Source organism: Larimichthys crocea, chromosome XV (assembly GCF_000972845.2).
Source record: "Larimichthys crocea isolate SSNF chromosome XV, L_crocea_2.0, whole genome shotgun sequence".
In the NCBI taxonomy this organism is placed as follows: Eukaryota; Metazoa; Chordata; class Actinopteri; family Sciaenidae; genus Larimichthys; species Larimichthys crocea.
The window spans coordinates 878,092-899,039 of record NC_040025.1 but is presented as its reverse complement, the minus strand read 5'-3'; the positions used below and the strand labels follow the sequence as shown (position 1 = coordinate 899,039).

The 20,948-nt window shown below is 39.5% G+C and overlaps 1 protein-coding gene across 3 annotated transcripts in view; it reads right to left on the bottom strand.

The window, feature by feature from the left end:
• nphp4 (nephronophthisis 4) overlaps positions 1-20,948 on the bottom strand; it is a 149,906-nt gene that overhangs the window by 121,198 nt on the left and 7,760 nt on the right. For all 3 annotated transcript variants that reach the window (XM_027288781.1, XM_027288783.1, XM_027288782.1), the window contains exons 3-4: positions 5,279-5,448; positions 4,831-4,895 (exon numbers count right to left, since the gene is read on the bottom strand). In XM_027288781.1, coding sequence (XP_027144582.1) covers positions 4,831-4,895; positions 5,279-5,448 — 235 coding nt within the window. The remainder of the gene's footprint in view (positions 1-4,830; positions 4,896-5,278; positions 5,449-20,948) is intronic.

The window sequence follows — 20,948 nt, the reverse complement described above, 5'->3', positions numbered from 1 at the left end:
ATAAGTTTCTTATTCAGCTATCAAGCTCCTTTTCTGTGAAACAAACTACCATTCTGGGTTTGGGAGGCAGACACGGTCACCCTCTCCCTCTCCCTCTCTCTCTCTCTCTGCCAAACTGTTCACTTAATAACTGGCAGTGCATTTACCATTGTGATAAAGGCCTACAGAGTAAGAGTACTTATATAAGAGGTTTGCCTGCCTGCAAATAGTGAAAGTGTGATTTACTTTTCACTACCACTGGCTAAATGTCTTTATTAGAAGTGAATGAAAAATGTGCTATGTTGTGCTGTTATGTGTCCACCAGTAATACTAATGTAGTATGTAGTATGTTCTGTAATCAAAATAACTGAATTATTAAGTTTTATGCACCATGAGTTACCAAAACTTTTTTTTTTTTTAAAAACAAGTCACAAACAAAGAGCCTTAAAAAGGCTCAGTTGTTTACTAAAACAGCTGTGCACCATTAGTTACTAAGTAGTGCATTTCCTCGGGATGACTTGCAGCTGAAGTTAAGTACATTTATGAATATTTACGACACTCTGAAGTTTAAGTTGTAATATCGAATTAAAAGTGAACAAAAGTTTCCGTATCCACTCCTGTGACAGTTTCAAGGTTTCTACAGTGACACTGGAAATATTCAGATACCCACGAACAAAAAGAAGAAATCAACATCACATATCGGCATCAACAACAATCTGACGTCAGCAGCACAAACAATGTATTTTTAGAAAATCTAGAGGCTGGGCACTAAGTGATGTCAATGACTATGTCCAGATTGAACTATCTTACAGTGGATGGATTACCATGTCATTTTTATAGACATTTACGGTTACCAGAGCATGAATACTAATAACTCTAGGAATCTCTTGATTTTTCAAGAAACTGTGCAGAGTAACTTTGATTGTTTTGTCTGGGATGCAAAACATGTCTAGTTTGAACCTGGCTGTCAGTACATTGATTATAGTTTTTATTCCTACTGTGGAGGAAACATTTTCCATGAAAAAATGTATCAAATGTATCTTTTACTGGATGTTGATGCAACAAACAATTCTCAGGGGAGTGTGAACACAAAAACCACATTTCACAGTGCAAACAGCAGACAGAATGCTGACCTACCTGTGTGTACTCCTGAGGTTTGAGTACAATTGCTGGCCTTCGAATGGAAAATAAGCACCATTGTGTAAATGATAGGACTGAGGTTTGTTTGCTCTCCTTATACTGCCATAACATGCAGTATGTATACAGTGCTAAAGATCGACATCAAACATCAAGGAGCAACAAGGGTACAAAGGAGCAAATAGTTCATGCTAGTCTATAATCTGGCATTCAACATTATCTTTGTTCAATGTTTTCCAATGACACAAAGTCAACAAACCAAGTTGTAATGGCTCAGGATGTACATTCAACAGAATGAATACAGATCTCTGGTTTCTCACAGTAAGATATCACAAAACAGGACCTCACTCTGTCTGGCCTTAAGCTATGTGTATAAGACTCCTCAGACATACTGGGAGCAGTAAATATCATGTTTACACCAGTATTTGAACTGTGTCCTCCTCATTTAATATGACTACTGTGTGGGCTCAGCAGAGGTCCAAAAACCACAGAAAAGAAAGAAGAAAAAAAAAACTCTGAATTATCCAGATAATTGTTGAACCGTGGTCAGCTTGGGCCTCAATGCAATGCAACTACATCAGACGACACACTGCACTCGCTGGCCAATTAATTAATACAGTTACGTTCATGTTACAATATAATCTTCTGGGAATGGAACACACACTGCTGGTGGATTACACTGCAAGCACACACCCCTGTTGGTTTACACTGGATTACACAACTTTTATAATGGTATTCATTTCAATCATTGCAAATTAAGATAACAATAATAACATTAATTAATTATGATAAGAAAATTAGTGATTGTCACAGTGATAACTTTGCAGAGTTGAAATCCAAAGCACTACAGTGCACCACAGCCTACAAGTGGTTAGTCACATTTTTTTGTGTTATTTTGGTGCTAGTTGTGCATCACCTCTGTCCACATGGGAAAACAATACCACAGCCGGCACAGAGTGGTTTTAGTGCTTTTGTCCAATTCGTTATCAGTGTCTCCACCGGGACAACAGGACAGCTATACTAAATGTTGTTTCCTGGCGTACATGTGACGCCAAAGAGAGCTTAAAACTGCTCATGGCACACCGATCAAACAAATCCAAACAAAACATGTGACTGAAATATCAGGAGAAAATCAGGGGCAAGCAGTGGCTATCAAGAAGACAACTGACACAAGGGAGCTTTTCGTCTTTGTCATGAGCTGGCAAATGAAGACGGATCGTTTTTTTTAATCTTCTGTCGAGTTGCACCAGAGCAGTAGGCTACTACAGACTGTTCAAAGGTTCCACCTTCTATAAAATAGTGTTAAAATAATGATTACAGGGGTCTGCACCTCTCATTTACTTATCATTTAATAGTAGGCACACACAAAGGAACATGAACAAACATTGATTGAAGATGTAGAATCTGACCAAAAATCTCCAAACAAGGACAGATTGTCATTGCACACCAAACAAACATCCGTGTTTGTTGAAGAATGCTTGATGGGTGTGGCATGGAAAGGGGGCATGCATTTGGTAAAATCTGCCACATTAACATAAAAATGCTGTGTATTTATTTAGTTATTTTCATTATTAAGAATGCAGGAAACAAAGCATCTAGGGGAAGAACCCCAGATGCCTCGGAATCCTACTTTTGATGTTTCAAGGTTGGTGAGTATGGCTTTAGGACTATATCTCAAGGCAAGCCTTAAGCCTGTGTATGTAGGTGTAAGGGCCGAAAAAAATGTATCTATAATAAGGTTTATTACAAGTAAAAGAACAGTGTTTTGGAGTTCTCTCTTCTCTCGTCTCCTACACACCTGTCAAGAAATTGAAGGTGCAGGGTACTATATGGAGAATATAACCTTTTTTCTAACTGTAGACAGCATTTCATTGTAATGATGATGGTGTGTGATTTGAACACTTAAACATGTGGAAATGCAGCCATTTATAGTTTAACTTCATTCACTTTTACTCAATTCAACTTTTAACCCCAACTTCCTTTGCCACAACTCAAGAAGTAATGAAGATATTATTCCTCTATCAGGAGCAAAAACAAAGTCCAGGACACTGAATAATGTTGAATTTGTAATGAATAGGGAATAAAAATAATGTTAGCCTGCAGGGCATGTTTTCTCATTATAATTCTATCACACAATCAGACATGAATGACCGCTAAAAGAAAATGTACTTATTTCAGTCCAGCACAAATTCACACTCAAAATGCTTCACATTAAGCAGTAGATGCAGGGACTATGTGACCCTGACAGAGTGGATGAGAATTAAAGTGATATAAAAAAAATGAAAAAGGGTTCTGACCATGAAAGCATCAAGAGTGACAGCAATACAGCTCTTAAAACAAAATAGCAGCTTTCCCCTAAACAACAGGCGTGTGGTTAATAATTCAGCGAGCGCAAAAGTCTGTTTGAGAGAAGGTTTTCTAATATTCATGTGACATGATAGCCAAGACAGGAACTCTGGCTCTCACTGGGTACGGTGTTATTCATACTGTGAGGCATTACAGTGTTTTGTAATTCATAGCTTCGGTTTTTTAGGCCAAGCGAGGACATATCTAGACTGATCCTGAGCTTCAGTAGCTAACTCAATAATTCAAGAATTGTTCTCAGCTGCTAAACTGACACTAGTCTAATATTGAAAGAGACTGGTCCATTCAATAACTCATGCCTGAAGTTTGAAGAATAACCAAAACTGTCAACTTCCAGCAAAGAGATCCACAGTTATAATTATTAATTAACTATAAGTAATAGCTTTCTTCATTACGTACTTTATACAGTATGCGATAGTTGGGAGTGCAAAGATGTTTAACAGTTAATCTGATGGCTTTCAACACAACTTTCACATAATCTCTTAAAAGGTCTATAGCTAAAAAGTACATGAAACTGTGATTAAAAGAAAACATAGTGGTCACTAATATGTTGGGTTAGGGTAAGAGTTAGGCTTTGCTGGCTTTCGTACTTTCACTTTAAGCCAAATACAAGGGACAAGTCTTTTCAACTCTGTATTAGACTGACCTTACACAGCACTTGACCAATTTCTCTGTGATGAGACCTGGCAAAGAATGCAGGGAGCCCATCTTTATGTCATTTCACATTATGGTACAGACACACAATGGCTGTTGATCTCACTAATTGTTTCCCTCATCTTATGTTTTCTTCTCCACATTTCATTGCCCATGATACTGCACATTTTATCGTTTTCCCGCAGCATCTACTGAACACTGGGGGTATCTCTCCTTGAGTTGTAGTATTTATTTTGTTTTTCCTCATAACACTTGTGCTGGGAGTTTTTCCAAGTCAGTGAAGTTTTAGGATTGGTGCCAGTTGAGCTGGGTTAGATAAGTTGAATGTTTTGCTACTCAATCCACTACTTTCTCATAGCATAAGCCATGACACAGAAAATGAAAATGAAATGAAGTGAGCAGTTGATACATATGTCTATACAGATGAATTCTCTTGCTATAACAATGCAAAAAACTGAACTAAAGGGTGACACTGCACCTCTTATTATCCACAATGTTGCCACGTGTGTCTACAGATGGTGTGATTGTCAAGGTTCTCACCTTGGAAAACACAGGTAGCCTTCCTGGCCTAAAAATAAGTACTGCTTATCCCTACATACATATAATGTGTCCCTGTAGGCTTTCCTGCTGAATCGTTCCAGGGACAAACACTATAACAGATCTATAGTAAAACGGGATATATAAAAAGGTCCTTACAGTCAACAGTGTCCCTCAGCACGGGGTGGAGAAGGCCTCTTGGTGATCCGTGGTGTAGGCTCAGCCTGCAAGATAGAAACCAACATGTATGTCCGAATGAATGGATGTAGCCAAATGTGTCTACTGTTGTGTAGCAACATTTAATTATTCGTTTAAAGGTAGTGTCTCTCAACCAAACTAGCTTCCCTCTAAATCCTGACTGCTGACAACAGAGCAAGTACGATGGTAGTTCTGCAAGCAAGCAGAGTAAAAAAATAAGATTACTACAGCTGAGGTACATATTATTGCAAAGCTTTAACATCAGTATATTAGACCAAATAAACTGGCAGTCCCTGTATGATATTCAAGCAGCCACCCCCTTCAACACAAACAAACTTGTCCTTCAACCATCTCCTCATGAGAACACTCATTAATGTGTGACTGGCGTAATTAAGATTGGGCTAATCACCTTCTGTCCCCATCAGCAGCCTGAGCCTCTGGTCTGTTGGTAAAAAGCTCCAGGAGAGTGAAGCCTCGCCCCAGGGCATGCTGGGAGCCGTCTGGCCTGGGTGACAAGGACACCAACTCCAGGACGACCACCGTGCTGGGCAACCGCAGAGACGTATGGAAGTACAGGACCTACAGAACCATAGGACACAAGGAGGGAAGGCTGACATTATCAGTCCTACATCTCTGATTTGTTCAGAATGCAGCTTGGATTTTATCTAATACAAATGACAGTAATTGGAGCCAAGCACCATTGAATTAAAAATTATATGTTGTTGCATTTTAGTTACAGTCTGGTTCGTTTTCAGGTTCACCTTAGATAGTCAAATTGTGGTCAGGTCAGCAGGTCATGCTGCATTTGACCATTCTGATATTTATCTTCTCTGGTGTCACAATGAGTTCAGAAAAAAAATTTAATGGATATAAAAATTATTAAACTGCAAATTGACTACATGTTATGAATGATGTCAGACAGCTAGAAATTCTGTGAGGTATTACTGTAAGATCACTATGTCTATGTCACTTTTTTAATGGATTTAATAACCTGCCAGAATCCACTTAAAAGTTGACCAAGACCCTCCTTTTCAGGTGGTTCTTGGTCAACTTGTTTGGTACGCACCAAAGTTAAACTTATACAAGGCCAAACAAACTGCATTAAATGGACTAATTCACCAGGGTTCATTTGAACTGAACCAAACAAATTAGAAAGATTTGAAAAATGGATTTTGCTATTCAGCCGTGTTATGCTTTGTTCCAAAGATTTTTGTTAAATGAAGTACCCTTATGAACACAGTTTTTAACTACAAAGTTAAGTATCATACATAAATAAGTGGTGAAAGTACATGGAGCGAAACCCACCAACAAATTTCACTTGTTAAGAGACAATAATGATACTAATGTATTATCCATTGGTTACTGTAACTACCATGAGTGAGCATGTGGTTTATGTCTTGTAATGACACCAGGTCCCAGGTCTAGGTAAGCTTATTCTAGAAATTATCTGGTATATGGGGCATCTGTGCCCAAGAGAAACAGTAAACAAAACCTGCAACTTTTGGTAATATATACAGTACTTTTCCCCCATTAGCAGACCTATTCTCCACATTTTCTATATGCTCTTTGGCTGCAGGGAGAGTAAGAATATGACAGAAAAAAAACTAAGATCATGAGAGTTATATAACCTATTATAATAATGGCCAATGAACATCATGTTGAGAATTACTTCTGGGAAATGGCACATCAACTTGACACACCGGTGTCAATGTCCGTACTGACAAACAAGTGGTGAGGATGTGACAACATAAATCTCACATTTAAGAGGTTGATTTGTTTGAAGAGGATTACGTGTGAGTTTGACCTCGCTATTTTTTACCCATGTTTAGAGGAAGACAGTCAAGCCTCTTGGGAGCCTGTTTGTAGCCTGTGCCAGGTAGATGCAATTGTTTACAGACTCTGATCTGCCATTCAAATTGGAAATAATAGCCTGCCTACATGAGAGTCACACAGATTTACATGCACACTGGCCTGAATATGATAAAGAGACCCACAAATTCTCTGTGATCCATTGGTCCCCAAGCTCAATAAAGCCTGTTTTTTTTTTCAAACCCATAAAGAAGGACATGACAGTGTCAACAGAAAAATACAGTATAAGTAGACATGAGCTACCTTGAAATACAGAGTCAATTTCTCCCAGCCCACTGTGGCAGAGCCTGTTCATCTTTAGACCCAGCTATCAGCCACCACAGAGTTGTATATTCAAATTCAAAACCTCAGAGGCATTCCTATTTCAGCCACATCTGTCTTTTATCTCTTTGCAGGGTGAGTTTAAATTGCTAGTTTTTTTCAAATACAAACATAGCTGAATACAGATTGGAAACATGGGAGTAGGAGGATATTCATCAAGTCATGGTTTGAGTTACTTTTTTGTCTGTTTCCTTGTTTTTATGTATTCATTGGACTTTGGCTTGCAGACAAGGATGTTGAAATTCACAAAATAGCTAACAAACTGGTGTGTCTGCTGAAAGCGGTGGTGATTCAACACTGACAACTTTTTGTGCAAGGCCTTGTCAACACAGGCCAGTCAGACAGAACAGGAGGAGTGAGGATGACTGGTAACTGTACATAGATGCTCTGAATTTGTAATGACATTTTCATCACTCAGCTTTCAGTGGAAGGTTTGAGAGAAATGTACTTTAATAAAATTTTAACACAATATCTCTGCTCAAATCTGACACTTTCCCAATTTCTGAGTAATGGTAACGTACATCTTCTCAGGTACTCAGCATTTATTGTGTATCGAGCTGAGCAAGAATTTAGACAGATACTCTAGCAGCAAACACAGGCTGAGCAGAGAAAGTAAAAATATCCCCCATCCCAAGATGCATGCCATTCAGTGTTCATGGATTGAAAACGTTATTTTCGCTCAGTTTATTTCTTTCCCTCCAACCTTAAACTCCAAAATCAAAGCCTCATCTTTCAATGAACTTCTTTTGAACCTATCCCATGATGTATAAACAAGAGATTGAGAGGAGTGGATCCTTATTTTCTATCATGTTCACCCAAGTCCCCCCCTCCCCCGTGATAATGTGAAATTTGCATTGTGGTCAAAGACATAGTCCCCAGCTTCAGAGCAATGTAAACCGTGGACAATGTTCACGATGGATTTCCAATTCAAAGGTAGAATTCCTTTTTCATGTGGCTCACTGCTTTGATACACGTCCAAATTGATTCCATTCCAATCTCCGGAAAAAAAAATAAAATAAACAAACACTGTGTACCCACAGAGCAAAAATCTCCCTTACTCAATTTGTAATAATTCTGATTTTCAAAGGATGTAGTCGATACTCAAGAAAACAGCCATGGCTGGTTATGAATATTTTGAGACAGACAAGTTGAACTAAGGATAAAATAGTGTCAAGTCTTTGAATAAATATTTCTACCTGAATATATCTCATTTGTACAGTTTTCCCCACAATAGCACAGGATACTTTTATTGTATATCTTTTTCTAACACAAAGAGCTGGAGACTTCAGTGCCCGCTTCAGGGAAGGGTGGAGCATGATGGTGCTTCGTGTACAACCAATTGTGTCGACTGAGTTGGTTGTCATAGTCAATAAACTGTGCAGTTATGCAAGTGTCAAGAAGACTAAAAGTATTATTATCTTCAGCTTCAAGTGGTTGTTTACTGCTCTGTTCCTGTTCTTACTATTGATCTGATGAAAAGAAACCTCACTGTTCTCTTATCCACACCGAACCGTGATTTGTTATGAAGGCAATTCTTCTTTACTGTGTTGATCTCTTTCTTTCTTTTTAAAGCCTTCCAGATAGAGCAAGTAACACTAAATTCAATTCTTATTATTACTATTGTTATTTTGGAAGGACAGTCTGTGTCTTTATTGTATAGTGATAGTAGGGACAGGAAATAACCATGACCCTAACCCTTGGAGGGACGATTCGAAATGTACTGAGATTCTTATTCTCCAAGTATTGTGATTCAAAATTACACTTACTCCGACCACATAATGATGAGTGCATTTAATTCATTGGGAATTTTGAGTTTGAGTTTTAATATTGTGATGTTGCCGTCGTTAGTCAGTGTGAAGAGTTGAAAACGCAGAGTAGCAGACTGAGTCAATGTGAAGTCAGCAGCTATAAGTTTGTTTAAATATACGAAGAACATGCATGTTTCAAAAAATTAAAAATTGGGGCTCAATGGCCCCAAGTACAAGGCAGCGTTGCAGGTTTTTTTTAGAGATGTGTTATTGCTTGCTTTGTCCTTGAACTATTTTGAGTTGTTATTATTATGAAAACTTGTAAGGAGGCATTCATTCTAAATGTATAGGTTGTGGGGAGACCATTTATGTCTTTCTTCAGACTTTGTTAGATTCCATTTTATTCACATTTGATTGTATGTATAAATGAATTGACAAAATTAAAAAATAGAAATAAATAAATATGAAGTCACAACTTCTATCCTGTAGAAACACAGTGTGTCTAAATATCTCATCGCATGCTACATTTACTAACATCAATTGTGTATCTTTCTGTGAGGTATTGCTGCAAATTAAAAATGAATGTACTGTAATGTTTTGTACTCACAGGAAATGAGGCATGTGCCCAGACATCAAGTTTTGTTTAGTTTTAGACAAGATAACTTATTGATATGCACAAGTGAATTAAGGAGAATAAGGGGAATAATGATTTGGACATACTGTTACACTAGCTATGGAAACATATTTGTTCTAATATTCACATATTCACCACTGACACTTACATCAGTTTGCCTAACCAAAGCTCCAAATGTGTAATATTTCCAGACCAAAATAATGCATTTTAAAAAAATTTTTAAAGAATTTTATGTTAAGGCAATGTTATGAGATCTTGCTCCTTCCCAACACCCCAGGAGCGCTGGGAGATGTCATTGAGAAAACAGCTTGCATCTGCAGCAATGCCAGGCGCAGCATATGTTGGACCTAATGAGAGGTTATACTCCACAGCGACTGTCAACAAAGCAGTAATCGATTCTCACAGGGGTAAATATCCACCCCCTCCCCAACTTGAGTAAAGAGGGGCGAACGGATATGGGCTGACATTAAAACATCATCAGCACGGAGGCATGTAGCTTGAAGTCACTGTCACCACCAGCCAGCCTGTCTGCAGCTTCTGGAGGTTTGGCTGAGACCCCTTTGTGGGTGACAGAGAACTTAAGTATAACAGAAAACAGGCAAATTATACCATGAGGGAGCAATGTTGAGCAATGAACAAAAGCAAGCTTTGGTAGAAAAGTGAAAGTGAGAGGGGATAAAGAGAGAAGATTGTGATGGTGGTTACAGCTGCAAACATAATAACAACTATAAATGCATGTTGTCCAACTTTTGCCACATTTTGTGACAAACTGTATGCAAACATACAGGTTCAGTGGCTGTTGCCTAAACTGGTTGACTGGGCAATTTTTGGACATTACAGCTAAGTAACCCCTGGATCACTGTTTTTCTCTGTTCTCTTTGCGGCTTCTTACCCCTCTAGGAACATTTAAAAAGCACACTTTATTAACTTGCTCAGATTTGATAATTTTTCCTTGATTTTATATCATGAGTAAATATGGTACATAGTTAACTAGTTTCCCTTTGGCTATTTCTCAGAGTAGTAGTAAGTTTGCACAGGGTGTTTGATTTTGAAAATTTACCGCACTCTCTACGCCATTTCTGTGTCTGTCTTCTGGCCAGCTCAATCTCGTCTGTGCTGACTGACCTGGCGTCCATCAAAAATAGAACAGTCGCAAATTCTCTGCAAAATAGAATACAGAGAATATTTTCTGGGACACTTCTAAAGCATGCTGCAGCTTCTGGTGGGATCACAAACATTGTATAGGATGGCTACACCCAGCTCTGGCAGCTGTGGCGCACCCAAACATGTCACGGTGGAATGGACAGTAGGTCATACGCTGGATCCAATTGTGGACTTTTTATTTGAAATTCGAACATGCATTCGGACATGGTTAATATTCAAATCATAATGATAAAAATGTTCAAATTCAAAATTTACAGTCTATAAGAACAACAGACTGAAGTACTTTGACTTGTGTTTCAGTAGAGAGAGCTCCACTATCAGTTTGAACAATAATGAATGCCCTGCTGACCTATCAGTAATGATAGACCTAACCTAGTAATGTTACCTTGTTTGCCACGGAAATCAAGGAAACTCACTAGTAATGCCCTCCTGCGCATACAATTATGACACCAAAGCAGTCATTGTAGATAGCTAAGTAACTAATAAAGATAAGGCATCTGCTTTAGACAAGGTAGCTGTCTTACGCTACGACAACAAAAATCTACTGACACGCCTGCTATCTTGACACTTGTAAAAATGCTGTCAGCGATAGATTTATATGCAAGGATATGTGGATATGCTGCTCACTGGTGTGGAAGAAGTGAATGTCTTAACCTTTAGCATAGTGTTTATGTTTCTCAGTGTGATTTCATACAGTTACGTACCATGTTTTGACATTTGGGAAAAGGTGTGTGTGAATGTATTTGAATTCGTTCGAATGAACTGTTTGTATTTTCAGAGGTATTTTTGAAAAAAGTGACAGCCCTCATGGAGATCTGGGTTTTTTATGTAGTATTGTAATAATTGTATTGTGCTGTCTGATTTATTGCAAGAAATCATTACACAGAGAAAAGTATTTCTGTTTCTGTTTTAGTAGCACTACAATAAACTATGAAGTTGACTTGTTGTGAGAGGTGCTAACAAAAACTGTATTGCAGCATTAATCAGTTGCTTGCTTTTGGAAAACATCAACAGGAACTGTTAATAGCTTCATAAAGTCATATTACTGGCTGTTACTGACTGTGTGCTAAATAAGCAATTATGAACCTCTCGTAGTGCTATGAGAGTGTAAAAGCTGAGGCTAATTCTTCCAGCTCTCTCGAGGTGGTCATTCAAAAGCTCGACTGGTGGGCATTGCACAAAACAAAGAAGCTGCAAATGGGCACTGGTTTTGCATAGAGAGGTCCAGAGCAACTGGAGTGTAATTGACAGGGCCCTGTTGTTGGACCCCTGGAGGTTTCTGAAAAGAAAAGCAAACAGTGCATTTCCATTTAGCCAACACGCTGGCTGGGAAGCAGGGAGCACTCGTGTCAGCTACCTGGGATTTAGTTAAAAGGCTAACTCCATATGTCTGCATGCCTGTCTTAACTCTTCACATTTTATGCATGTCCTGTGTGTGACGGTGTGTTCATGTGTGTCTAGGATGATAAAAGGTTGCCATAGCAATAAGAAATAAATACATGAACACACAACCAGGCTTTAATGCATACATTTACACTTAAGTGTACATAACCATGAGCTCCTACTACATTTATCATATAGCAGGTGGCTTCACGCTGGGACTTTTGTTAAAGGCAAAAACTTTAAAGTTATAGCTCAGCTCATGAAGTCCTATGAAGCTAAACTAAGCAGGCACATGCACTCAGGAAAATTCTTGGCAGTAACGCTCTGATACTAGTTTTGGCAGCATAGCCAACTCCTTGAAGTGGAGGAGAGAGAGTGAGAGAAAGGGAGAGGAGGAGAGAGATACAGTAAGTCATTTGACAGGCACAGAACCAGCGGGTATCAGCATCACAAATCCTCTTGGTGTGAAATTCTATGACTGTCACCAGCATAGGAAGAGACGAGAGATGGCAGTGTGGATGATAGAGAGGCAGAGAAAATGACAGCGATGGAGGCTCCAGGTGTCCTTACGGTCAGTAATGTCACCGGATCGCAGGCAGGGCAGATAGGACTCAGTATGCATATGTGTGACAGTTGAATCAAATAGATGTGAACTTGGCTCGTAGGGAAAACCTGCCCAAAACCAAAACAGACTATCAGAACCGGATAATTAATCCTAAGCAGAGAGAAAACGGCAACACTGACAGCAACTTCAGCCAGCAAATAGGATAGCAATACAAGTCTAAAGAATCAAGACAAAGTCACAGAAACAAATTCTAAAAATAAGTCCCAATTAGTCTGAGTAGAATTTGGACCCAGCCAAATTCAGACCTCTGAATCGCTGCCATCATCTCCAGTTTTTTGTGCTCTGTGCTCGTCACAGCTTTGCAGTTTGGAATTAAGAATGGCGGTATCATCTTCCTGCGGCAGACCCAGAAAAACAGCGTCAGATAAACTGCCACAACAAATAGTGATGAAAAGAAAAAGGGATTGATGCAACCAAAGTAGTCATTGTAAGAAGAAATAGCAACTCCTGACCAGCATGTAAAATGTTAAACTAACTTCTTCATACCAAATGCTTCTGTGTCACTGACATCGAAACACCAGCGCGACAGACATGTCAGTAACTACTGCTTGATCAGAGTAAAAAATAACAAATAGAAAAAATAGAAATAGAAAACGTTTAACATAAACAGACTGATTAATGAAGTGAAACGAAATGGCAATTAGACTGATCATCAGGCTAGTCTGGTGCTCAGACGAGTCTCGTTAACTAGGTCATTGTCCAGGATCTGAGGAGGCAGCTGGTGAAAACCTGATTCATGACGAGAGAAAAAAGAAGTAGCAGTATAATGGAGCTGATTGAGAAGTTGAAAGCAGAAAAGGTGTTTTTTTCTATCACCGGCAGGGAAAAAAGAGGAGCGCTTGGACTGCATTAATGGAGACACTGAATGTCCCCTGAGGTGTACAATGTGGCCGAAGTAAAAAAAAAAAAAGATTTGATATAAAAGTTTATGTCATAAGGACAAAACAGAGAAAGAAAAAGAACAGGTGGGGGACAGAGAAAAGCTGATTTATCAGCCAAAGATGAAAGGACTGCAGCAATTACTGGAGAAACAGCCCAATTATGTGGAATCCCTCCAAGGAATGAAGGTGACAGTGATGCGATTTCTATCCAGCAAGGACTTTCATTGAGCACCATTTCTCATTTTTCAAAAATCTCCATCTGAGGCTATTTTAGACTACAGAACACAGCGGGTGAAGCCCGGCCTTTTGTTTTCATTGTAGATTAGGATGCCGGGACTGCATGAACACAATTAAAACACAATACTGTAGCACTGACTATATTCAGTCAAAGTTTGCCTGTACTCCTGCCCCTGAGAAATTCACTCTATATCATGAGTCACTCAAGGGCTTTGTAGCTTATGATTTGGATCCTCGCAATGTCCAGCAGAGAAGCAACATTAAAAGCAAGTCAAGGTCACGCAGGGACACACTGTACAAACTGCAGAATTACGTGTTGTTCACATTAAAAAAAAAAAAAAAAAAAAAAAACAAGTCTAAGAGCTTTGCTACCATTTAGATTTCTTGTTGATTAGTGGAAAAGAAAAACTGACATTTTGGCTTGAGGGTGGCACAAGATGAAAGCTTCTTTCAGGATCTGAGGAGCAGAAATATTCAGTTAATTTCATGGAAATCTGTCTTTAGATTTCTAAAAAGATGAAAGCGGAAATTTCAGGAAAATCTTTGCATTCGTTTTTGCAATATCGACATGAGTCAAAATGTTGGTCAAGGGAGAGTCTTGACATGATGACAGTGCTATTAAAATGATGGGGAGGGGTCCCCAGAATCTTTAGGTAACATCCTTTAAAGCAGGCATGTCCAAAGTCCGGCCCGGGGGCCAATCACGGTCCGTGGTCAGATTTCATGCGGCCCGCAGCATTATTTATGGCCTGCTAAGATTGTCACGTACTGTATGGCTGGAAGATCTGCAATTTTAGACTAAACTCATCATCCTAATACACTGTTATTCACATTGTTATTATCTGAGAGAAACAAGCAAACTCTTTCTGTCTAGATACAATATGAAGAGGACAGACACTGACAAAGCTAGATAATCTGTCTCAAGAATAATGAGTTGAGAACTGACTACAGTCCTGACAGCAGAGGGAATATTGACTATGAGTTACATGTGTCCTGACAGGCTAAATGGCCTGGATCTGCAGCAGATGAGAAATGAACAAGATGAAAGAAACGGCAGAAGTGTAGTAACTCTGACATTCTCCTTATAGCTAACTCACTTCAGTGACACTTTAAGCATGTTGTCATCATCAACACTGACTCCTGTTTCCATAATACATTCCAGCACACAATAAAAACCTTCTCATCAGCACAACTCCCTAAACATTTTCCCCAAGTCCCTGTTCCTCATTTTTAGTGTAAGTGGTGTTGTTCCCTGCCTTGTCACTGACTCCAGCAAAACCCAAAGATCCTGCATTCAACAACATCCCCAGATTTGCCAATGACAGATCTCAGCACTCGCTGGGTAAAGTCTTAGTTTGTCACCCGGGTTTTGGTCTCCTGACATTTTGTAAATTCTGTCTGAAATGCCTCACAGACAAACTGTGGGCACTGACTGAGTACTTAGAAGCTGCATCACAACAGCAAAGGAATGCAGGAAATATACAATGATGAAAGAATCGGAGGAACACTGGCAGACTTCAGACACAAAAAGTTAAAGTTGGAATTGACATGGCAAAGCCTGTAACAACAAAGTACAAGACAGACAGAATCTCTTCCTTTCTTTCTCTCTGTCTCAGTGTCTCTCTTTGCAACTCTGCCCCACGCACAGGCAATGCAAACCTCCGGGAGTGCTGAGAGCAAGAGTGGCATATGGACAAGCTCACTGTGTGTGCCTGTGTGTGTGAGTGCGTGGGTGTGTGTTTGCATGTGTGGAGGGGAAAAAAACTCAGGTGACGGTAGGAGAAATGAGATAGGGATGGAGGAAGGAGAGTCGGGTAAGTCAAGTAAGAATTCAGTCAATACACACCACACAGTAAAAAATAAGTCACACACACAGACCTAACATCTCCTCGAGGCTCTCATCTCTCCCTACTGTCACCTCGGCAGCAGCTTTTGTGGTCCCTGAATTCCCTCGATCACACACCTACAGTATATCGCTGTGTATTTCGGGCTGTGCCACTCCAGTGTGTAAAGCTGTTAAGCAGCAGTTGCTCTGCTAAATGTTTGGTCCCCTTGGAGCTGAAATATTGATCAGTTCTCAAGCAAGGCAGCAGAGCCTACACCCCCCACCATCCCCATGTATAATTGAAGTGTATATCTCTTAGTGTGGCATGCCAGTAGGGAGAAGGAATTAAGCCCCGAGGTAAGCTGAAGGCCTGTCTGTACTGCCATAGCAGCTCCTTTGTCCATCAATCATATGGCTTTTCACACAGGCAGATTTCATAGGCTCACCACATTTACTGTAGGAAGTGCCATGCCTTGTAAAAGACAACACAGAATAGAAGACCGAACATAACAAGACAATGTTTTACTGCTGGCCATTTATCTGGGCACTTAGCAGTTCAAAGGAGGGACTACACGACTCCTTTGGGCCGGTTTGTGCTCACAAGCATTTATACGGGAGCATAGTTCAATATGTTGGAGAATAAGGCTGTTTTTATGTTGTCAGCAAATTTCATGAAAAGACCAAAAACCAGAAATATTTCGGTGTGTCTGTGAATACTTCGACTTCCCTACCCGGTCTCTCTAATGGATGGTGAAGAAGAAGTCAATCTATAATTTTAAAAAATGTCTCAACAAAATCACTTTTAGGGCTGTGTCATTTCCTAAAATAGTTGGGCACTGACAAAATAAACAGCACCTATGCTGATAAGATTGAAGAAACATGTGATTACCAGTATATCAGGATATTTAGAAACCCCAAGGGTAGGGTTGTTCCTCTTTAAACTGATATGGAGAGACGCTGTATTGAGGTCAGTCTCTACTGGTGGAACAGGCATCTGAGCTGAGAAAGATGGAAACTGTGAGTGGTATATGAAATCATGAAAATACTGCCACATATAACTTTATCTTGTGATGACTTCTTCCAACTACAAACGCAGTTTATTAGCCACATGATTTTATTCAGCTGTCAAGTCTGCCACCACCACCCGCACTTCTTCATCTTTCAGCCCACCTATGTGTCGGTAACCGCTGTCGCAACACAGCTGTAGAATCTATGGAGGTAGGGCGCTTATTTCCTATCTATTCATTACTCTACAAGCTTTAAGTATTTTAACCCAACAACACAAGTCTTGTAGTCATGTACTAGACAATGTCATGCATGCTACTATGACCTCTATCACCAGCAGCTTACGTTGTTGTTACATTGTTTTTTTTGTAAACAACATTGTCATATACCATATATCCCAGTGAAATGTCAGGAAGGTACTGTATATAAAAATTTAAAAATAGATCCCGCCCATGCTTACATGTCACCTAGTGCAAGCTTTTGGATAACAATGCAACTGTATGGAACAGACTAATAGGATATATCAGGCTTCATTCATTGCCAATAGTAAAAAGAATATTACCAGTCTCCTTTAGGCTAACATTGATTTTTATTCTTTCCCCCGTTGTTCATGTGAAAGGTCTACCAACCACTACAATTTTATTGGTCAATCCATCCATTCATCCATTTCCTGTAACCACTTATTCTTATCAGTGTCGCGGGGACTGGAGCCAATCCCAGCTGGCATTGGACAAGAGGCCAAGGCTGTGAGGTGTGAGGTGACAGTGCTAACCACTGCACCACCGCGCTGACCTGGTCAATACATGTATCGACCAACACACTTGCCACAGTGGTGGTACTGTTTACAATTCCCTGTAAATGTGTACTTGTTGTCATGGACAACTAGGAATGAATGAGAAAAAGTATAGTTACACGAGCTGAATATCAAACGGTGAAGGTGAAACTGTCTACACAAAAACATAACAACACAGCATATACAGTTGTTTTTGCAGAGCAAAAATGCTTATCCTGATCCATATTAACATTAGCTGCTGTTTAACACACAGCTCATGAAAGAGTTTACAAAAACATTCTGCTTTAAATCTGACAGTTTACAGACGGATGGCATAATTACAGCTATGCACAACATTTTCCAACCAGGTGTGACGCTTAAGCCTCTAAGACAATGGAGCACGTACACAGCGAGGCAGCGTGGACTGCTGTCAATAACCGGTCTCTGTGGTGCTGTGCATGCGCGTTTATGCCATGTCAATTTGACAGTCTCTGACGCTTTCCACATGCGAAGAACAAGGCTTTTTTTATCAAAAGGCCGTTATGTAAATCTGTAGCAACAGGTTGAAGAAGCCATAGCCTACATAGTGTTAAACATGCATATAAAATTAAGGGTGATAATTGCACCATTACAGCAAACACCTCCTACACACTTACACATTCAATAGTTATCCTAATAAAAGGTTAATTTAATGAAATAATGATGTTCTGTGAAATTGATTAAAACAACATGCTTAAAAGAAAAAACAACTAATTTATCAGGTTGTTTTCTAAACAACTGTGATAATGGTGATAACTCTAATAAATAAATAACTAGAAAATATTAGCATGGAAGTCATTTTGAGCCATGCTGATAGTACAGCCCTAAACCACCATATATTGTCCATGGTCACATCTCTAGTCAGTTGGCCTACTCACTGTCTCCTTCACTGCAGGATGCCTGACATCAAAAGTCGAAACCCGCCAGCTGTTTTTTTCTGCCTCAGCTACCATAAGACATGATTCTGTACGACAAATATTAAGTGGAGCTTGAGTTTGAACTGTTCTGTCAAACTATTTCCACTACTAGGTCAAGAATGAACATTGGTGCTTAAAGGCTCTGTGTGCCCAGAAAGTTGATATCATGTCTAATTGCACCTCTGCTCAGGTTTACATTGGGCAGAGATACGCTGGAAATAAACTGTCAATCAAGGTCTAGTCAAGCAAAGTGAAAACACCTGTGTGGGTGGAACATAGGTGTGCAGGGCAGTTAATGCAAAATACTGAAATGCAATATTTTGCTAACATGCTTTAATACTGTAGCTGCTCATTATTTTATGTCACTATAGTTGTTGTTTTTTCTTTGCTAAACACTTAACAATTAACACCTAATTACTTCTGAGAGATTATTACAGAGGTCTAGACTGGTACTTTACCACCACTCATTCATTTAACTGAAGGCTTTCCCTACATGTGGCCATCTGCTAATGATGCATGTAATCGCTGTGTGACTATATTGGGGTGCTGTTTACAACTTTATAGCAAACAGGTTCAAATGTGTGGGCTAGAGGGGCGGTCGGTAGTGGGTTAAGTGGCCACCCCGTGTGTAGAGGCTACAGTCCTCGCTGCAGCTGGCCCCGGTTCAAATCCCGCATCTGACGGCCATTTACTGCGTGTCATTCCCCCTCTCTCTGCCCCCTGCTTCCTGTCTATCTTTGGCTGTACTATCATTAAAGGCATAAAAGCCCCAAAAATAATCTTTAAATTTTTTTTTTTTAAATGTGTGGGCTAGAAAATTGGGCTAACCTTAAAATAGTGAATGGAAAGCCAGCAAATGCTACACAAGCAGTTATTATACACAAAGAATAACAATTTCGTTTGATAATGTCCCTCTTTTATTTAGTATCTATAAGTAATACATATAAACATACTTTTTTTTAACACAGTTATGGCATTATCAGTGCATGCTTTTATAGGCATGTCATATTAGACTTAGACTTAAATGTCAGTGGTACTAGACCATGGACCCCCAAAGCTGAACTTTTTCCTGTATTTTGTCCATATCAGGACTCCATACTTCACATGTGCTGTGACCGTTTTTATTAAAAAGAAAGTTCACAGTTGATTTATTATTAAGCCTTGAACATAAGCTATATTCACAGAGCTGCTAACCAGCCTCATTCCAGAGGACAGTGGCCAAGCATCAGGAAGAATAATGAATTGAAAAAAAAATAAAATAAACGAATCAGATTTAAAAAAGTATGTATGATAAATAAAGACGACATATAACAGACACTCATTTGACAAGAACCTCCTGTGGTTATTGTGTTCACTGTTGATTAACTGCACAGTTTATCAGTTGTTCTGTACACTTATTGTTATGCAGTGAATATAATATGAAATATCCATAAAATACGTCTCTCAGCCAGGGGCCGGTTTACTCAGTCAGTCATATGTAATAGCGTGTGAAACACTCTGTATGTTGCCCACAATAACAAATATACCACATTCACAAGAGTTTTCCTTCAGCTGAGCCAGCCTTTCTGGAGTATGTGTCTCATTTTAGAGAGCAAGGCAAAAATGCAAGGGGTGGAGGCTTTAGCTGTGGCTTTGTTACAGCACTCACAACTTAAATTTGGCAACCTATCGAACACTTAAAGGAGGAACTTGTGCTTTTTAAACCATATGGGAATCTTCACTTTGAAAGCAGCTTGCTCTTTAGAGAACAACTATTCAAAAAAACAAAAGTGGGGTTGCATGACTGATGTCCAAATGTTTTCCCATCAGTGAAGTACCGTCTTCTTCTGCTTTTCAGTGCTTTGAAGTGTTTTGGCGTGTTGCCGTGTATTGTGGTGAGGCGTGTTGTTTTCATCACATTGTGGGGGCTTGAGACATGATAGTTCACTCTGCTTTGCTCTCCCTTTAGTTTAGGGTAAGGTTAAGGTTAGAGGTTTTAATGTAAGAGTTAAGAGTAGCCAAGTGGTCAAAGGTAGGAGAAGGGACAAAGAAATGAAGGGTAGAGGAATACTCATGTTTATATGTGTGTGCTACCTGTGTCATGCCAAACAGCATTTGGAGACCTACAAAAACAGGGGTTGTACAGACAGGAACAAAACTTGCCCTTTTCACCAAAGCCCAGCTGTCGGCCTGATAATGTTGCACATGTGAGAAGAAACCACTGGCTCCCTGTGAAGGCAGGGAGTTCAAATGGAGTGATCACAGTGAGAGACAATGCATAAGGATGCACATTTTTCTCTGCCTCCTCGAGTCTCTCAACTCCTCCGCCTGTGCCATCTGTAGCACAACATTGCCCTCTACTGTCCACAGCTGTCACAACTTTACATTAGAGAAGAGCAAGTAGAGCCACCCTGTAGAAAATATCCTAACAGCTGTTTAATAATCTGAGTCATGATTTGAGAAAACCAGCAACCGGAGAGAAAGAGTAAGTGTAGTGTGTTTTAGGAAATACTGGATTTTGTCACGATAAAAAGAAGGCAAAAAAGGGACATTAGTTCACAGGCTGTGGAAAGACTGCTTTGTAAAGGCACACTTAAGATAAAATGGGCTTACTTTCCCTCAGTATCAGAGACCAGTATTGTACAGTAACCTATATTTCAAGCAAACAGACAACTAAGGG